Below are 19,773 nucleotides of genomic sequence, written 5' to 3'. Positions count from 1 at the left end.
AGTGCCACACTCCGCCTTGGACTGAAGAGACCAAAAGCTTTACACCCACAGCTTCAAAGATGAAAAATTATTTTCAAGTCAAAGTTATCTCCAACTTGCTTCTGTGAAACACTGTTTCACTTTGTGCTAAGAGAACACCAAAACAGGTACAGGAAAATAACTAGCTATTTCTCTGTCCAGCCTCGAAATATTACTGAGACAGGGATGTATTTCAGCTTTCCCCTTCCATTCTGAGCCATGAGATGCTTTGTGTTACTTGAGCTCTAAAAGCTCTGGATAAGAATATCAGCCTAAGAAACAAGCTGCAGATTCGCAAGCTAGCAAACGTGGCTCTACACACAGAAATAAGACAGCTTGTTTCACAAAAATCCATTTGAAATGTTATCTTATGATTTTTCAAAGAACCTAACGATACAATAGTTCTTTCTCAGTGTTAATCAGTGTTAAAGCCAAATCCAGCAGCTATTTCTGATTTATGCCAGTATCAAGCTGCAACAAACTGTGATCTGATCCAACAGTGCCTAAAAAGGACTGAGTACAGAGAGTGCCCTGAAATTTAATTGTGTCCTTCTTAACTACAGCTTGAGGGAAAAACAGCAGCCCTACTACAGCCTTAATACATTCAGCACTTAAGTTCTCACATACTACTGGTATATGCCTTGTCTTTTTGTGTGTGTGTGCGTACGAAATAAAGCAGTCTTCAGTTGATGTCCTATTCCTCCACCCCAGCCTTTCCAAATTATCGATAATTTTATTGTCACAGCAAACGGGCTCTATAACCTCTAAACTTTAAGCACTAGGGGGCAACATTATCCACTTGTTTTTACAACATAGTTCAGTATCAAAAAAACTTCACAGAGCTCGTACCTGGACAATGAAGCCACTGTAATTAAACTAATAGCTCTTAGATCTCTAATATCACCATCTCTTGCCCAACACAAGTGTTGCACATTGTGAATTCATACTTTGGATACATTAAACTGAACCTGTGTGAGGCTAATAAATTGATTTCCTTTGCTTACATCTGATGCTAACTCAGACAGCAAAAATAAGCCAAGCTGTTAGTATGTACTTCAAGAACAAACAAATGTCTGAAATAAAATAAGTAAGACTATATATTATGCAGGATTATGCCATTATAATACGATATTAGGTTACTCAGTCTGAAGAAACTTGCCACAAGACACAGGATCACTCAATCTCCCTGAGTATTTTACTCCTCAGAAAAACAGAGCTAAGAGTACTACTGGAGACTTGCTGTTCTTTCCCATTGATTCTATGTTGTGTAACTGAGTGGAGATCAAAGGGCAGTACCTTTAAGAGCATTAAGTGCAAGTAAGCAGCTTTCATCTGTTTTCCTAGTCAAGCTCCTGAACAGAAGCACAATTATAATAGTGCAAGCACACAATTAAAAACACTCCCCCCCCCCCTCCCGAGACATTACTTGTAACATTTTTTTCCATATTACTCCCTCTGACACTTGAAATCCTCCTGTTTACCAGATTTCTTCACTGTCAACTATCACAAAGCTGTGCCACAACTTTCAGGAATAACTGACAGATGACCAAATTCAAAGGTACTTAGGTTTACTTCACGTACTGTTTTCCTGACCACTCTATTGCCAAGAGAGATGCTCCAAAGATAAAAACATATACCTCATTCTTTGGATATACCAAAAGACTTCAAAGCCAGCTTGTGAGCTCGTATACGCAGCTGTACCAAGAGGGTTTGCATTTTTGAAAGTGGTTCAAATCAGCTGCTTCAATTCTAAGTGGAATAAGCCTCATTTTGGAAGATTACCCACTAATCCTACACAGCAGGAATGCCTTCCACCTCCCTCCCCTGTTTCTAAGCAGATCGCAGCTAGAAGCCTGCAGATAGTGACCTATGCACTACTGGCTGCAGAAGCTCACATTCCTCACGTTCAGAAAGATTAAGGAGCCCTAAGCTTCTGCAGGGCTCCTGGTGAACAGCAGTGCCAGAAGCTACACCACCTTCAGAAGGCATCTTCCTCAAGGGGACCAGACCATACACAGACTCACTTCAAGCATGTGAAAACAAGTTCACTTCTGTTCGTTGGTTGAGAAAAGCCATGGATACAGACCATACAGATTTGATCACCTTCAACAGAGGTGGAACTTAAGACTGAAGTTTGTGCAGCTCTTTTTCAGCAGTGTTTACTTCTTTGTATCCAAAGTAATCGGGTTCATTGATTTTTGCTTCAGGGCTGACCAACTCAGCACTAAGGAAAGGTTTCTCTCCCATAGGATCTACATTTTCTTTTATTTCTTCAAGATCTTGCATCACTGCAACCCAATTTACTTTGGGGAAAAACTAATCATGCTTCACAGAACACATTAATGGTAGAATATCGGCCATCAGAGCCTGTTCATTTGGTATGGTTGACTACAGAAGGTTTCGGATATTCTCATTACACTGATCTTCAATGTGCATCATCTTGCATTTGCATCCTGTATACAACATATTTTACATTTGTCTGTGTGTAACCTGTCAAGTCAAGATAACTTGATCGAAAGCAACAGATTCTGAAAGAATAACCCAGTGTTATTTCAGCATTCAAATACTGCTACTCTCTTCACTGCTTGAGCAGTTCTTTGGTTCAGTTCAACTAGTTACACTTGGGCTCCTCTGTCGGTCCTCCCAGTCATCCTGCCAGTTCCTCCCCATCCAGAAATCATGGAAATCCATTCCTAGTGTTACCACCTACATTGCTCTCAGCTGGTGAGTTTGCAATTCAAGGGAAAGGGAAAGCAGAATTTAAGTACCTGGCCAAAAGTTGTCATTGACCAAAACCAAAATATGCCATTAAGTGATTATTCTCATTTCTATTCAGGAAATAAACCTTGATGAGTCTTGATTTATTTATGTAAAGCAGAAATCATAAAAAGTAAACTGAAGAATCAACCAAACAAAAAAACCTTATGGGATACTAGTGAGCCAGACTCCCCATAGGTACATGTGAAGGTACTACAGAGCTAGTAAAGCACCATGATTACCCAGGAAAACATTCAGTACTTCTCATTTTTAACAGAACTGAGATATCTATGGAATTTAAACAGTGCCTAATACATCTGGCCTCAATTTTGAGGCCTGAGACACTTACAGCAGGAGTCTAATACTGTTTCCCAATGTGCTTTCAGAGTTCCATAAGCAAGAGCAGAGTTTTAAACACCCTTTTGTAAAGCATGGTTGTTTAAGGCTCTTACTTCACACTATGTAATAAATTTTATTTAAAAAGTAGGGACTAAAGCCTGACAAAACACCAAAAAGCCTTATTTTATAGTTTTCTCTCATCATTAGGACATCATGCCTGATTTCTCCTGACAACTTCACACTGCAGTTGTTATCACTTGAAAAACAATGAAGTAAAGTGTAATAATCTTGCTTCACTGGGCCTACAAATATGGTCTTTTCCACATATACTTATCTCCTTAATGTCTCCTCATTACTAATTACAACTTCTCTGAGTAAATAAAGTGTTGTGAATTTGGCAGTTTGTTTCTGTGATTTATTTTTTTAATATATAGATCAGTCACTTATGAAGCTTGCCAACCATCAGAGGTCATGAGAGATCTCAATACAGTTACACTCGTTTTCTCTTAAAGTAGATCACTGTTACTACCTCTGTCTTGTATCTTGGAGAGGTGCTTGATTGCTTTACTAACACATTCCATTTTTAAGAAAAAGTGTTAACAGAGCAATTAAGAACTCCACCAAGTGCTTATAACAGAATCACTAACTATGAGAAACAGCAGGTTTGCAGTGGAGAAGTTTACCAGACAGGCTTCATTGAGTCAGCTTTGGAACTTAAAGCAATGCTAAGTTTGACAGAAACTGATCCTGCTTGAGCAGAGTTGGACTACAGCCTCCAGAGGTCCTTTCTAGCCTCTGCTGCTCTACGATTCTTAGCTTTGGCAGTCACAGACCCAACTTCAAACAGCCAGAGACAACTGACTGTGTCACCTCAAATGTATTAAGTAGTGGTTTTCAACCAGGAGACAGTTGAAAGCCAGCTTTTGTCCAAGAAAAATAAATAAAACAAATAAAAGCAAACAATCTTAAGAGTCTTCATTTACAGAACATGTGATGGTACTGTTACAGCCTAAGCCTCAGAGAAGGGAGTTGCAAAGTGAATATCTGAAACTGTAAGACATATTTCAAGAGGTGTCAGACAAGTTGGGATTTTGCTTGCAGTGAAATGAAATTGGCTCTCACAAGCCATCCCAGGCTCTGAGTCACCAACACTTTCTTGGAGAACTTCTCTTTCACATGGTTAGTTTCATAAAGTATTCATTGAGTGCCAAAGATGACACCAAATGAGAAGTTCTGCAGTTGAGAATTGTCCACAACTTCTTACATAGCCAAACTTCAAACTCCCTGTTGAAACGAGTTGCTTTTACCCAGAATGCACTCCCTTCTTGTGCTATTTCAAAAACTCCAATCACTGTTCCACAGCAATGCACTTGACATGGAATTTAAAAATCCTTAAAGGTAAGAGTTCATCAGGCAGAGCACAGCATGCACTCAGAGGAGATGTAGGTCACCTCAGCTGCCCAGTCTTCATGAAAGCTTGGTTCCTACCAGGACTGGGAACTCCTAACCGTGATTTATAACCAGTTTCACATGACAACTTGATGATAAGCATGAGGGCCTTACTTTCTGGAAATTAGAAAGCTTCTACAGCATTCAGTAAAGTAACATCATATACAAGAGTCTACTCCAGAACTTCCTTTCTTAACTTATAATTGAGCCCTTTATTTCCTAGTTCTCATCTCATCAGAAGTCATTTTAAACACGCTTCCCTTCTTTGTTATTAGAGAAGTGTTCTTCAAAATAAGGCATGGTTAGATATTTGCAGGCAAGTACCAGTCTTCAACAGCCTTGAAGTTAGTAACGCAATTGCAAACCACCACTCACTTATCCCAAGAATTACAAAAGAGTTGCTCTACCTGAAGTTACTGTAGGCACAATGGATTGGACTTGCTTAAGTTTTAATAGGCAGTTATAAAGCAAAGTAAAATAGCTTTCCATTTCCACAGTTCTCCCAGGGGTGTTGCCTGGGGGTCCTACAGAACTCCTGTAGAGGCCATTTAGTAAAAGCAATCCCTTATATGTAATATCATAAGGACAAAATTCCTGCAAGAATGCAAACAGTGAGTAGGAAAAAGCAGAAAATCCTTGTGTATTTTAGCCTAGAACTTCACTAATGCTATACTTCTACTCTAGTAGTGTCTAATCAGGTTAAAGGTCAAAGAGTCATCTAAAGAGGCAATGGTGTCAGTGCTGCTAAGGTAAGGGCTAAGCAGAAGAATTAAAATCTTTTTGACTGGAGGGCTACATTCAGCACGTCAGTCTAGAGCAACAAGAAGGCCATGACAAGTTCTAGAAACTGATGTTTGCTAGCTACAACATGCTCAGTAAATGGGGGAACATAAGAATGCAAGCTCCTGAGTATAATCAGGAAATGCTTGTTTAAGCATTTAAGGGAACTGAGAGTTTTCCCTTCATCTCCATCATTCCAAGCATTAGAAACCACACAAACCTTACACTAACAGGATAAGAGGCCCCCATCATGCAACCCTAACAAAATGGACTATTTGTATTGTCTGTGTTACATTGCAGTGATTGGGTGATTACTCCCACTCAGATTAGCAGTTTATGCAGTAAAACAGAAGCAGCACTACATTCAGTGAAACAGTTCTGGGGAAAGTATTTATTTCTCTTACTGGCTGGTGACAATATGAAACAGACAAGTTGGAAATGAACTCAGTTCTGACACTAAAACTGGTAGGTATACTCTCCAAATTTCTGTTAAGCTGTTTTGTTTTCAATACTTTCATGTTCCAACAGATACTTGTTCAGCATACTGAATGAGCAAAACATCAGGTTAGAGTTCTTTCATAAGACATTTATCTTAAGTTAACCCAAATTTCTGTTTGTCAACAGCAAGAGCTATAGTAGACAAAATCTTGCATTCCAGTCAAAAAAGTTGTGATTGCTATAGAAAGGTTCTATTACAAGCTAAACCTGGGATGCTACAGTTTAAACATTTCAGATAACTCATCTGCTCAAGCTAGAACACAAAAACACATCTGTACCTTTCTAGACACTTTAAAGATGCACAGAATGATGAAAAATACGTTATGCACAGCAGAAAAATCAGATTTTAAGACAGGAATTTTCTTCTCTGCTAGATGCAGACCAGCAAGGAAACTGAGAATCAGATGAATACAGTGGTCCCCAGAAGGATATTAAGAGTAAATAAAGCTTCAGAGGCATGACAGAACATGATTGAGCAAAGGAAGCTTATTTTCTGAAATCCAAGATGCAGGAAAAGAATTGTCATCAATCAAGTTAACCCAGGCATTGCAAAGGAAATTAAATAGCCAGCAGCTCTGTAACATCTCTGTTCTCTGCATAGCTATACAATGCATAACAAAATTAACAAAGACAAAGAAGGGTACTGTTGGGCAGGGAAGTTAACCAATTTGACAATGTTCAGTATTTCAGAAGTTACTTAAAACTAAAGAGCTGTCTAAAACAGTAGGCAGTGTATTACTCTGCAAGAGAAGCTGTCATGCCGGAAAGAGGCCATCTGTCAACCTTCTGCGAGACCAATTTTTTGAACAATTTCATGTAATCACTCAAAACCAGAAGTCAGGTGAGTGGCCAATGGTTTGGGCTTGCTTACATTGAAACAAGAAAGCTACATGCAGCTTACAGTATACGTCAGTCTTAAACACGCATTAATCCAGTCATCAAGAACACAAATAACATAGTGCCAATAGGGTTAGGAAACAGTGCAAAGATTCCTGCTATAAACTGGGAGCTCAGCAATGCTGGAAGAAAAGCTTGCATATAGCAGTCAATCCAAGTATGATCAGTTTGCCAATTCTTAACTCCTGAAGAGTCAGATGCAAAAAAACTGTCTTGAACAGCAGGCTCAGTCAGATAGTGAATGGAATTACATGCTGCAAGGAGAGAGAGCTGGAGCCTGGATTTTGATGCATGTGACCAATCCAGTTCAATGATGAAGCCAAGTGTTATCATTAATGACAGAACAGATTCCTAGCAGAAAACTAGAGACATTTCTTAGAACTAAGAAGAAGCAACTAGGATCAAGCTACTTCAGCAATACAGTTTAGCAACAACTATATGGAGAAAACTCAGATGCGTGATCACCTACAGGCAACAGATATGACAACAGACAGAACAGAGCTCTTACTGAGGTAAAGGATGAGAATAAAACCTACCCAGTAAAATTCCTCTATGTGAATAAGACATTAATCAAAAGAAAAAAAAAAAGGTAGAACAATCAGGTAAGGGAGAGGAAAAGGTTGCCTGCATTAAGGCCTCTTTTTATTTTTGCTGCTTTGGATGGCAAAATAAAGGCCTGATGTTTGTTCCCTGCAACAATCCTTGTATGCAACCTTGATGAGACCACAAGAGGAATAACACTTTGCCTAAAATAGCTGTTCTCTATCTCCCAAGTCATTTTGTACCTGCTCACTTAATGTCAAAACCAGGCAGCTCCTGCTGATAATGCTGAGCTAATAAAGCTGCAGAAGGGACAAATACAATCTATTCTTATTCTGCCTCATGCTTCATAGCCACAACTGTCAGCTAAATTCTACGGCTGCACCTGTATCACTGATAAGTTAAGAAAAGTTAGTCCCCCAAAGAAAAGCAAACTGCACACACCACATAAGCTCACATCTTTCAATAGAAGACAGGAAAGATTAAAGACATTAAAACTTGACTCTGCGCAGTCACTCATTGTTATGACCACAATTTCAGAATAAACACAGCCCAGGAGTGGATCAGTGGAGCGTTAGTAATTGACACCAGTTTAAATCAGTGTTGTTTAAGGTCCCGTACTGCACTGGACAACAATAGCTTTTCTAGGCACTAGTTCTATTCCACTCATTCTTCAGCTGTTCTCCAAGCTCATTCACGTATTTGCTAGCAACTTGTCATAACCCGGGCTTCAATAATTTTTTTCTAACACACAATATTGTGTCTGCTAATGGTCTGTGGGTCTCTGGCACCGGATAAGTGAGGTTTAATACTATGACAAAAAGCTGAATACTTGCTTCAGCAGCTACTCTTCATCCCCAGAAATTTAAATAAGTAATAAGCTCTGCAAGTCCAGTAAGCCAAAGGAATCTCCCAATCTGGTGCTGAAACTCCTCAAGTCCCAAGCCAAAAACATCTTCAAATGCAATCGGTCTTGTAAGGGCTGGTTCTAAAAACTGGCTTCTCTCAAACATGTAGGTAATTCTAAGAGTTGAATCCAAGACCCATACGCTCCTGGTTTCCAACTTAGTAAGTAACACAAAAGGCACTAAGTTAATTATTCTACAAGAAGTTTGTGCTGATAGTTGGAAGAACTTGATGACAACAAGCCCCATTAAGAACCACCAAAAAAGTGGCTTTGAAGGAGAACTGGTTATAAAGTGTATGTATCCTAATAGTAACAAAGAAACATTTTTTAATGTTATTTCCTATTTTCACCTTACTCAAGAGTCTGTCAGAACCTGAAATACCACACACTGATGTTTCTTGGTTGGGGATTACACAGTTTTGAGGCTTTGGGGAACTATGTTTCTGCTCATCTATTGATGACATCACATCTCATCCAATATTGCTCGGCTCTTTTTTTTTTCCTCTTCTTTAAAATACCTCTGAATTGGCATGGCCTGCTAACTGTCAGTCAAGCTCAAAAGTCATTTGCATACATTAGAATACACTGAATACAAATCGTCTGCATTTGAGACAGTTTGGAGAACACTGGATTTAGAGTTCCTTTAACGTAACTTAGAAGCATTTTACATCCAAGGCAACAATCCAAATGCAGATTCCACTGTGCATATGCAAGAAAACACATCGTGCATCCATTCTGCATGGACTTTCAGCCTCTTAGATTTACTTCACCACTTTCTTTTGAATTTTCAGCTCAAAATCTTACTGTCTAATGGAAAACTCATAACACTGAAGCCACTGCACCTGAAAATGCTCACTAGTAATTCTACTCCTTTCTTCTAGTACCATCCTTGGCAGTTCCTGACTTTTTTTCAGAAATTCAATTGCTAAGGCAAATTAAAGAGTGAACATGAGGTAGCAGAGGTTAAAGCAAAAATGGATTCCAACACTTTGAAAAAGAATAAGAATCTCTCCTTCTGAATAATCTCACAAACCAAGGAAGATTCTATATCCAACAAAAGTGCTACAATGCCATGTTAGATAGCCATAACTAGTAATGAAATTTGTGGGCCATGCTACCAAGTACAGTGCATCTATTAAGTGATTACAAGAATATTTCAAAAACGGACTCCAGAAATCATCATAGCACAACTGACAGTCACAATTAATCTTACAGGAGAACAGTTGCAGTCTTCTCTCCTCCCACCCTTAAGGCATGTTTCTCTGTATTAATATTGGCTGAAGCTAAAAATGCCTTTGGCATATTGTAATTCTATTAGCATTCTGGCACACAGGTGCGTTTTTCATTTCTGTAATTCATCTGTTCCTGTAACAATTTACTAACAGCTTTAAGCATATCAAGATGAATTCTTGATTTCTAAGAGAACAATTTAAAGAAGACAGAGAAATATTTTCCCCTTTATATACTGCTGATTTAAAGCTATCAGTATTCTGATGCTTCTGCTAGAAGCTCCAAGGCCTGTGACATTGGCTTCTAGCCAATGCAAGATTAGAAAGATTTACTGAACACATACTGACCTTTTCCTCTAAAGCATTCCCAAAGATGCTGTTGTTCATTCTGTCCACCCACAGTTCCATATAATGCACAAAAGCAGCTGCCCATTGTACAGTTACCTATGGAGATGCATCTCCTCCAGCGACGACACAAGGGCATGATGTTCATTCTGTCTTGCATCAGCTGCATGAAGACGAAAACAGCAGTAGTCCTTCAAAGATCTCTACAGCATTAGCAGGTCACAAAGCAGATAAAAGAGATCCTCCTGGTAATCTGTGAAATATATGTTTTGCACGTTCAAATTGCTCTGCAATGGATTCACAGGAGGAGAGTGTGCAGTCTGTGTATACCCACACAAGGAGACGACTGTGGCTTTCCCCGGAACGTTCTAATATGTTTCAGCAAAAAGGGGAATTCGACATTGCCCTGAATTCCTACACTTGAAATAACCATCCATCTGCTCCTGGGCTCTGACCCTTCCACACTAGGTTTCAAAGCACGGATTTTTTCAAGTGAAATCCTAATAAAAAGACACAATAGAACTCAACTTCTGTTCCCTTTGGAGCTGCTATCTGCAATGTTAGAGGTTACAAGATTAATTCATCTTTGCACAAAAGGGAATTATTTTTTGTTAAACTTACTTTTCCTTGCCTCTGAACAGGATGCCAATGTATTTTGGACCTCAAATGAAAAGGCTAATAAAAGCCCATTCAGCTACTACTTCAGGTAGTAAAAGTCCCTTGGCTTTAAAGAAAGTTTTCCCTTCTTTCACTCATAGTAACCCATTAGTATGTCCCTTTCTTCTGAGTCACATATACTTACAAGGTCCCTATAGCAGCTTTTCAGGGCCCTCCCCTACCCTTTCCACTGACGCCCTCCAGACCGTTCACTTGTGTTTTGGATGGGGACAAGAAAACAAAGCATCAGCAGCATGCTTAAAGCCTCACAGGACAGCTCTGAGAGACAGCAAGGATTTGGCTAACTAGATCATATCTTAAGTTACCCTTCCAATATAGCATATGATCTCCAGGACATTTCTCTATGGAGGCCCTCACGCTGATGCACATAGAGATCTGCTCCACGTGGTGCCCGTGGGCTGCAGGGGGACTGCCTGCCCAACTATGGGCTTCTCCTGGGCTGCAGAGAACTGCTGCTCTGCACCTGGAGCACCTCCTGCCTTCCTTCTGCACTGACCTTGGGGGCTGCAGGGCTGCTCCTCTCCTGTTTCTCACCCTTCTCTCCCAGCTGCTGTTGTGCAGCACTTTTTCCCCTCTCTTCAATCTGCTCTCCCAGAGGTACAACCAGAATCGCTCACGCCTCAGCTCTGCCCAGCAGCGGGTCCCTTCTGAGGCAGCTCTGATCCGCCACAGGGTAGCGCTGGGCTCTGCTCACAGAGGCCACCTCGGCAGTGCCCTGTTCCATTGTTTTGTCTCTCAGAAGCCGCCTGGCACACCAACGTAACATGAACAACTGTGGAGTGGAGTTTTGTTTACACCAGTGTGAAGCCAGATTCAGATGTGAGGGGTCTGTCAGGCTGTGAGCTGGTGGAGCAGAAGGCCAGAACATCACCTGGCAAGGGGCACAGCTATGGCGGGTAAGGGATCATCAAGGAGAGGGTGTCAAATATTCATGAGCAAGATAATGACAGGAAATCATGGAGGACACTGCTAGCTCCAATAAGTGTTTTTTCCTCAGGAGAGGAAGACACTCCAATTTTAGTTGCTCTTATCTAGCTTTCATTAGGGAAGTGTTGCATAATACATGAGGAAAACATCTGAGAAAAATGTTTGAGAACATCATCTACTCCCTACACAGATGAATCTGTGAGCAACACATACTGTATCTGTTCGTACTTTGCTGAGTACTTAGCTGTAGCCAGTTTTTACTATTAAAAATGCTAAGAGATTGCCAGGTGGCTAGGGCAGCCTGGATTCTCAGGGCCCTACTACAGGGCTCATGCCTGACTTATCTCAACCCAAACCTGATCCAGGCCAGCAAGATCTGAAAGCAGACTGCCGTGTTAGCACACCTAGAGGTAGGAAAGCTCAGGGCACTGGGCTGCCTGGCCCAGAAGGGTCCCAGTGGGACACTGGCTGCCATCTGCCCTAGGCTCTGCTCGCTCTGTGCAACCTCAGAGCTGCCACGGCCATCCCTGACCCCAGCACCTTATTTCAAAGGCTCAGCTGCAGCTGAAATGCACTGTATTGGTAACATCTGCCTAAAACTGTTCTGGATTAAGTTACAATGAAACTTGAAGTTGAAATTTTGCAAGACTTGTCCTTGACAGATGTGGTAAGGTATGACAAGTGTATGTGCTGGCTGGTGCAGGGAGATTGACTTGATCAGGCCTTCACGACATTTTCTGTACTGACAGGTATGAATATTACACATTATTTCAAAATTAATGAAAATAATTTTTTACAAAAATCAGTAAAAGAAGGTTACCTCAACACATACTTGGCATTAGCCTCCAGGATTCATGTGAATGCTCCAAATCATTCTAGAATAGAAAAAAAATCATGTACCTCCCCCCAAACTGCTCAGTATTTCTCATTAAGCAAAATGCTCCAGCTCCAATTCTCTCCGAACCTATCTGTCCCTCTCCTTTGATGGCTCGTGCACACCTCCCTTTGCATTTCTCAGGCCAAGGAGAATACAAATCAGCCATTTGCACAGTATACTCAAGAACACGCAGGAAGCCTTTTAGACCTGTTCTGTTGGCATGTTTACCATTAACACTGCACTGTCTTGTATCAATACTGCTTTATTACTGGAAATCCTTCCATGCATAATGCTGAGTATCAGCAGCTTGGCACCATCAGCTCCAGAAATCGAAAAACTGAGTCAGACAAAAAAAAAAAAAGATTTTGCAATGTTTTGTTTTAAGAACATAATTACATTTTGAGTCTTGGATTTTGAGGTTCGGGGGTTTGCTTATTGGTTCTTTAAAAAAAAAAAAAACATGCATAACCTATCTTCTCACCGCTGGCACCTCATATTAAAGGAGGTGTCATATTTTCAGAGTTCTCTGCCTTAACAGTTTGTTTGTTTAACCCTCCCTGCTTCAGGCTGTGGGCTCTTAAGAGCCTAGCAGATATCAGCCAGTTCATTTCATGTGGGAGGCTGCAGAAAAAACAGGCATGTCACTGACATCTGTAAGAGTTTACTGGGTCCTTACTGAAATACAGCTGCAGCACAGCGGCTTTTCTTTTTTGGTGCGCATCTTTCTATCATTTCCCATCACCTTAGGAATCAGAACATACAAACTTTTAAAAGGTGACTCTTACCCAGGCAGAACACCCATCTCTTCTCCTCCCATTCACCACTTCCCATGTTTTACTCATTAAGGAAGCCTGGACTGCCCAGCAGAGCTCACACCTTCTCTTGTGGGACAAACGTGCTGGAGCACATATGGCTGCATCCAGTGGCTGCAGTGGCTGCTGCCACTGTCTCCTAAATAGCAAAACAGCAGGGGCTAGATCCTGTGGCATTCATCCGCCTCTCCTGGCTGGGACAGAACAGGCAGTTTCCATCCTCCAGTTTCTCTGCATAGTTATAACATTTCCAGCGTAGCCTCATACCGCTCAGAGCTGAGGAACTACCACTGATCAGTTTTCCCAAATGCAGTAGATGGAGAGATCTTCAAAGCTTCACTGCTGTCCTTATTTAAAACAATTTCAAGTTAATTACTGGATGAACAAGTTAATGTTCATCGATATGTCAACTACTCTGTCTTACTTTTAGAGTTTTTTAAGCAACAAGGTGTTCTACTGCACCTTTGTTCTTGGATTTGTAAAAGGCAATTACTTCTGGAAGCCAGGAGTATATTGTTATAACAGTTCCATATCACACTGGGAGTCCTAATGAATGGAGCTTTTCTTCCTGCAGGAACTGAAATATTTGTGCTCTTCAAGGAGAAGAACTTTATAGAACTTCAGCTGCTTAACTCTATTCAAATTCAGATCAAATTACTCCGGTGCCTACACCCTCAAACACCTGCTGAGCCTCAGCACCTTCATTCCACATGGAGAGATGATGTAAATGCATCCCACAAGTCGCTGATGACCTGTGCATATTCTCTTTGCGCCAACAGCTGAACCAGCAGCAAGAAGCACAGCACAGGCAAACCACAGAGGGCCTGCAGTTGCTCACACCAAAGAAACACTGAGGAATGAAGGAAATGCCCCTCCATCCCTTGTACTTCACTGGGGAAGAGGAGTAAACATATAAGCCAAGTTTCTGGCAAGCCAAGGAGAAAGACTACAAGCCAGAAACAAAATGCCACCACTGGCTTTAGTGCATTTACTCCTGCTCTGGTGACTTCATGAATACTGGCCACAAACCATCCCAAATAGCAATTATGGTAGAAATCATTGTCTGCTACAAGACTTAAGTCTTGAGTGTTATTCTTTACAGCTATATTTAGACAAATTGCGCTTGTTATGTAACAATTTGGATTTCAAGTCTCTAACAACAGAAACACAAATGGCATTTTATTTAACCACCATTAGAGAGCCTGTGTTTAAGTAATGTGAGGATAGCCTCAGTGTCACTGAAACCCAGAGGAGTTTTGCAGGGATGAACAGACCAGTTCTCCACTGGTAACATGTCGCAGCCTCAACCAACATTAGCTTACCTGCTAATTAATTCAAGTGGGCTAGAAAGCTCTAGTGTGTTGTCTCAAAACAGATTGAATAGGTGAGGGTAGCAACTAATTAAGATATTTAATCCTTCTCCTAGAGGCAGTGAATGACAGAATCACCACGGAATCACCAGGGTTGGAAGGGACCTTAAAGTCCACCCAGCCAATCCCCTGCCATGGGCAGGGCTACACCCACCAGATTAGGCTGCCCCAGGGCCTTGGGCACTTTCAGGGATGTTCCATAGCTTCTCTGGACAGTCTGTGGCAGTGCCTCACCACTCTCTGAGTAAAGAATTTCCTCCTAACATCTAACCTAAACTTCCCACCTCTTAGTTTAAAGCCATTTCATTTTGTTCTATCACTATCAGACTGCATAAAACATCACTCTCCATCTTTTCTATAAGCTCCCTCTAAATACTGAAAGACTGCAGTGAGGTCTCCTTGGAGCCCTCTCTTCTCCAAGCTGAACAGAACACTTTGAACATTTCAAATCCAGCTCTTGTACAGATGGTGTTTGTCACACCATATATTAAAGTGATTTAAGATCAGTTTACTGGTGGATTAAAACCAATGAGATCAAGCCGGGCTTTCCCAGTCATCATACTAGCTTCCCAAATGCATTGTACCAGCATTCCCAAATGAGCGGGTGCTGTGGTTTAACCCGGTCAGCAGCTCAGCACCATACAGCCTTTTGCTCTCTCTCCCCTCAGTGGGATGGAGCAGAGAATCAAAAAAGGTAAAAGTACAAGAGATTGTGGGTTGAGATAAGAATATTTTGATAAAGAAAGAAAGACATAAAAGAAGAATAAAAAAAGAGATGCACGACACATTTGCTCACCACTGGCTGACCAATGCCCACTCCATCCTTGAGCAACAGCAGCCCCCCAGCCAGCTCCCCCAGTGCCACTGCCCAGCATGACGCCACACGGTCTGGGACATCCCTTTGGCCAGACAGGGTCAGCTGTCCTGGTTCTGTCTCCTCCCTGCTCCCCGTGCACTCCCAGCTCCTCACTGGTGGGGCTGCGTAACGAGCTGAAACGTCCTTGGCTTAGTGTAAGCACTGCCTTGCAACAACTAACACATTGGTGTGTTATCAACATTGTTCTCACACTAAATCACAGACCCATCCCAGCTGCTAGCAAGAAAATTAACTCTATCCCAGCTGAACCAGGACAGCAGCATAGAAACTGCTTCAGCCACTTGCATCCAAGAGCCTAAATTTCTACCAGAAGTTCAGGCATAACCAACTTCTGCTCATTTGCCCTTAGCTGGACGTTGTTCAAGTTCAGAAAGCTGCTCTTGGTCATCCTCCTCCAGTATCCAACCCTTCAAGATTTCTGTGAAGTACCTTTCCAAAAGAGTCACGAGGTAACACTTGCACCTGGCACCAGTTTTATGTTATCATCCTAAACACCGACAGATGCGCACAGAGCTGACAGGAAGACAAGTCTTCTAACAGGCCCTTGCTAATAATGAAGCATTACATGTAGGTTCTCTCTTAAACATACATTCCTAGCTTGTGCAATCAAAGATGCATATTCTGTACTGTATCCTGGAAAGGGAATTCATTCTCAGAGCAGCTCAGTAGCCAGGGAGATTGTGGTGTAATCTTGAGTCACTTAATAAGAGGATTTTCAGGTTCCAGTTCATTGTTAATCAATTTCCAAGTTATTGACAGCATGCTCAGGTCAGGAAGCATGCATGCAAATACATGTAGTATAAACACAAAAAAATAAAACTCAACAATTTCCAGTCTCTTGTTCTACTTTCTAAAGTTTGAGTAAGATCAATGTCTCTGGTGATTCATCAGTCAATTCATCTGTCTACAGACACATTTTTTGTAAATCGAAGAAATACGCATACTTGATTTTGATTCCAAAACTGTGCACCAAAGCCCTTATTGCCACATCACCTACAGAGGACTCAGTTTATTATATAGTAAAAAATATATAAATGAAATCTCTAAATGGTGGGTTTATATTCCCCTTGTCCACAAAACCCTTGATCTGTAAAAGTTATTTGAAATATTGCTCTCTTTACAGAAGGTGTGAAGTGAGGAAGTCCAATGTCCAGTGGTTTCCCAGTGCAAAATGGCAGCCTTAAAAAAACAGACAGGTTGAGCTACCCCCGGTTTCGTGAGCTCTCCATCTATTAGAGACGAAGGTACCTGGTCTCATCTGTTTGCTGTGTTTTGCAAATCAGCCTTACAGCAAACCTTGCCTCTACTCAGTTTTTCTGTTCCCCTGTAGCCATTTCAGCCACATTTGACAGGAGAAAGATGTTTGCAAATGGATCTTGTATCTTAGGTTGTCATGAAATGTTGTATCACAACTTCTGAAAATTTTTTTTCAGAAAAATAAGTGCAATGGAAATCTGTTCCTGAGTTTCAAGCTTTTCTTTACTGGGCAAAACCAGCTGTACTTTCAGAGTCACACTTAAAGCTCCTTGTTTTTACATTGCCCTGCTTTTACATCTCCCCTTGTCCCAGTGCAAATGATTCTGACTACACTCAAAATTACCAAGATTCAGCTGAAAGCAGACCAGAATTGCTGTATTTCTTGCAATTTGTGGTTTCGTTGTCTTTCCTCATTTCACTTCCACTTCCTTCTGCTTGAACTCCTCCCTCTGGCCACTATCTCAGGCTCTTTGCTCTCTAAACAAACCTGTCAAATCTGATAACCAGAAGCTATAGATGTGATAAAGGTAAGGTGATTTTCATAGTTTTATTCAGCAGCTGTGACTTCAGGGCAAACTCTGTCTTCTTTGATCTCCTTTTGTTCCACAGACCAATGCTCAGTTCATCTATCCAGGCATGTGCACATACAGCCCAGGAACAGAAGCCTGATGCTGTTGTGAGTCTTGTCCATAACAAAAAATCAAAAAGCCTGTGTGCCTTCTGAAAAGATTAACTACCACCATGATAATGGAGAAGAACTTCGCTAAAAGACTTCACAGACCCACCTTTCCCATGTCAGTAATGGCCCCATATCAACCAAAAGTGGGAATGCATTAGGACTTGGTGAAGGCCAGTCCCTGAGCTTTCGCATCACACTCCAAGCACAGCAGACCTGAACAGCAATTCCATAAAAAACAGTTCTTCAAGCAACAGCAAAGTTAACACACAAACCACCAATTTCGTTTTTATCTGAGATAGAATAGCACTCACACATACTCCTATATTAACTGTCAAAGAAAGTCAGAGGCAGACATCAGCTGTTCGTACACAGTGAACCTCTGATCTCACAGTACTCCAGCAATCTTCCAGCCTTGAAACTGAGGAGATGCAGGTTCACATCTATGCTCACTGCTAACATCCATATTTGCAGTGCCAGCACATCATATTATGCAAAATATGAGCTGGCTGCACCTCCAAAGCTGTACTTGTAGTGCAAGCTCAACCTTCCTTATGATAGAAGTACAGTTCGGTCAGCTGATTTTGTAGAATCATAGAATGATAGAATCACCAAGGTTGGGAATGACCTCCAAGATCATCCAGTCCAACCACCCATCTACCACCAATATTTCTGCACTAAATTGTGTCCCTCAGTACAACATCTAAATGTTTCTTGAACACCACCAGGGATGGTGACTCCACCACCTCCATGGGGAGCCCACCCCAGCATCTGACCACTCTTTAGGAGAAGAATTTTTTCCTCTTATCCAAGCTGAACCTCCCCTGATGCAACTTGAGGCCATTCACTCCAGTGGTATTGCTAGTTACATGGTAGGACTAGACTACACTAGTTATCTATGATAATTACTTCCGTCAAGACACCCCAGGACTACCAGAGTACAGTTCAAGTACTGATTTACAATCACTCCTAGAAAAAAAGCTTGCAGCATGAACAAATTAGCTCTGAGATGTCATTAGCCAAATAATACTTGAATACCCTTTGCCAACTCAAACTGCCCTCCAGGTACAGAGACTGCTCCTCCCCACTTACTTAAACACTGTGATAAAACCTATCACAGAAACTAAGCTTTTAAGTAAACAGGAGTAAGGTCTTGGTACCTCTATTATTTAAAGATGTTAGTGAACAATTACAGTGAACTATCATCCTGACATCCAGCTTGTGCTCTGCTGCTAAGTGGGGAGCCAACCAAAATATAAGCTAAAGGAGCATGATTCAATACATATTCCTTGCAATTCAGCTGTCAGTGTTTTTGTCTCAAAAACATTACTTCCATACTAAATACGCTTTCCACTTTAGAAAGCTAAAATATTGATGTAGATAAAGAAGATGAAGCACCTGCAAACAATGAAACACTATCAACAAAATGAACACTTTTTTATTCTATCCCTTTGTTCCTAATAACCTATTGAGTAAACACCAACAAAAAATGTTACCATGTTAAAATATTTCTAGTTTGCCTGTTTTCAGCAGCCTGAAGCTATTACTGCTTCTTGCATTTATTCATGTACTATATTAACCCAGTATCAACAGTGCTATGGAGTTTACTTAGTTCCTTTTTAAGGCAAGAACTCTAGATTGCCATCAAAGAGGAAAACTTTTAACAAGATCTGAGAGTCAACAGGCTAAAGGGAAGAAATGCATTCCTCACCCCCAGTGGCAGCAGCACTTGGTCTACACCCAAGACCACTGCCTCATAGTCTTCCACCAGGTTAAAAGAGAGCTCATTTACCCACTGAGACACTACAGGAGTGTTTTAAGGCAGCTGTGTGCCAACCCAAATGGCAACAACCGCACTTACTGGTTCTTGCCAAACAAAACCATATGGCCTAACTCACAGTCATCAGCCAAGTCTGAGTGCAAAGTTAAGGATTCAAAGATGATGCGTTAAGAGTTTGTCAACGGTTTACGGGCGTTCGGCCCGGTTCCGTGACGAAGGGGACGGGGGATCCATGGGCCCACGCCCCGGGAAAAGGGAAAAGGGGAAAAGGGTAAGGAGATGGCCCTGAGAGCAAAGAACAGTGGCAACAATCTGAGGAGAAACAAACTAATTTACTAAATAAGATATCAGAATGCAAAACAACACACTATAATACAATATAATTACAATTTAAGCTGATAAATCCAATACAGAGAGAGAGAATGTCCCAAAATCAAGGTAGGCCTTACTCTACTACCGACAATAAGACGGCTGGAGAGCAAGGTGCTGCCAAGACGAGAGACGGGCGGAAAAGGGACGAGGTCTTGTGATCTGCAAGTTTTTATACTGCGAGCTTTTATCTTTTCCCTCCGGCTGGAAAATGGTAACAGAGGAGCAAAGTACCGTGGGGAATGTAGTAGTCCTTCTCTTCTGAGAACCAGGTACATTCACTACATGATGTTATGATGTGGAGTACCAATAACCGAAAATCATAAAACCATGACAGAGTTGTAAGCACAGAGACCACATGCAGCCCATACCCAGCAGGTTCCCGAGACAA

At 41.3% G+C, this 19,773-nt stretch overlaps 1 protein-coding gene across 7 annotated transcripts in view; it reads right to left on the bottom strand.

The window, feature by feature from the left end:
* The window catches only part of ATP8A2 (ATPase phospholipid transporting 8A2), a 325,803-nt gene that overhangs the window by 288,958 nt on the left and 17,072 nt on the right, over positions 1–19,773 (bottom strand). The window contains exons 1-3 of one of the 7 annotated variants that reach the window (XM_021379117.1): positions 15,220–15,364; positions 12,185–12,239; positions 9,859–10,012 (exon numbers count right to left, since the gene is read on the bottom strand). The exons of 2 other annotated variants lie outside the window; for them this stretch is intronic. In XM_021379117.1, the coding sequence (XP_021234792.1) occupies positions 9,859–9,928 (70 nt within the window). In that variant the 5' untranslated portion in view covers positions 9,929–10,012; positions 12,185–12,239; positions 15,220–15,364. Of the gene's footprint in view, positions 1–9,858; positions 10,013–12,184; positions 12,240–15,219; positions 15,365–19,773 lie in introns of those variants that run through there. 4 more of the 7 variants (XM_021379126.1, XM_021379109.1, XM_021379084.1 and 1 more) reach the window with 4 other exon arrangements.

This window comes from Numida meleagris, chromosome 1, assembly GCF_002078875.1.
Source record: "Numida meleagris isolate 19003 breed g44 Domestic line chromosome 1, NumMel1.0, whole genome shotgun sequence".
NCBI lineage: Eukaryota > Metazoa > Chordata > Aves > Galliformes > Numididae > Numida > Numida meleagris.
The sequence above is the reverse complement of the archived record's forward strand: the minus strand, read 5'-3'. Positions and strand labels throughout refer to the sequence as shown.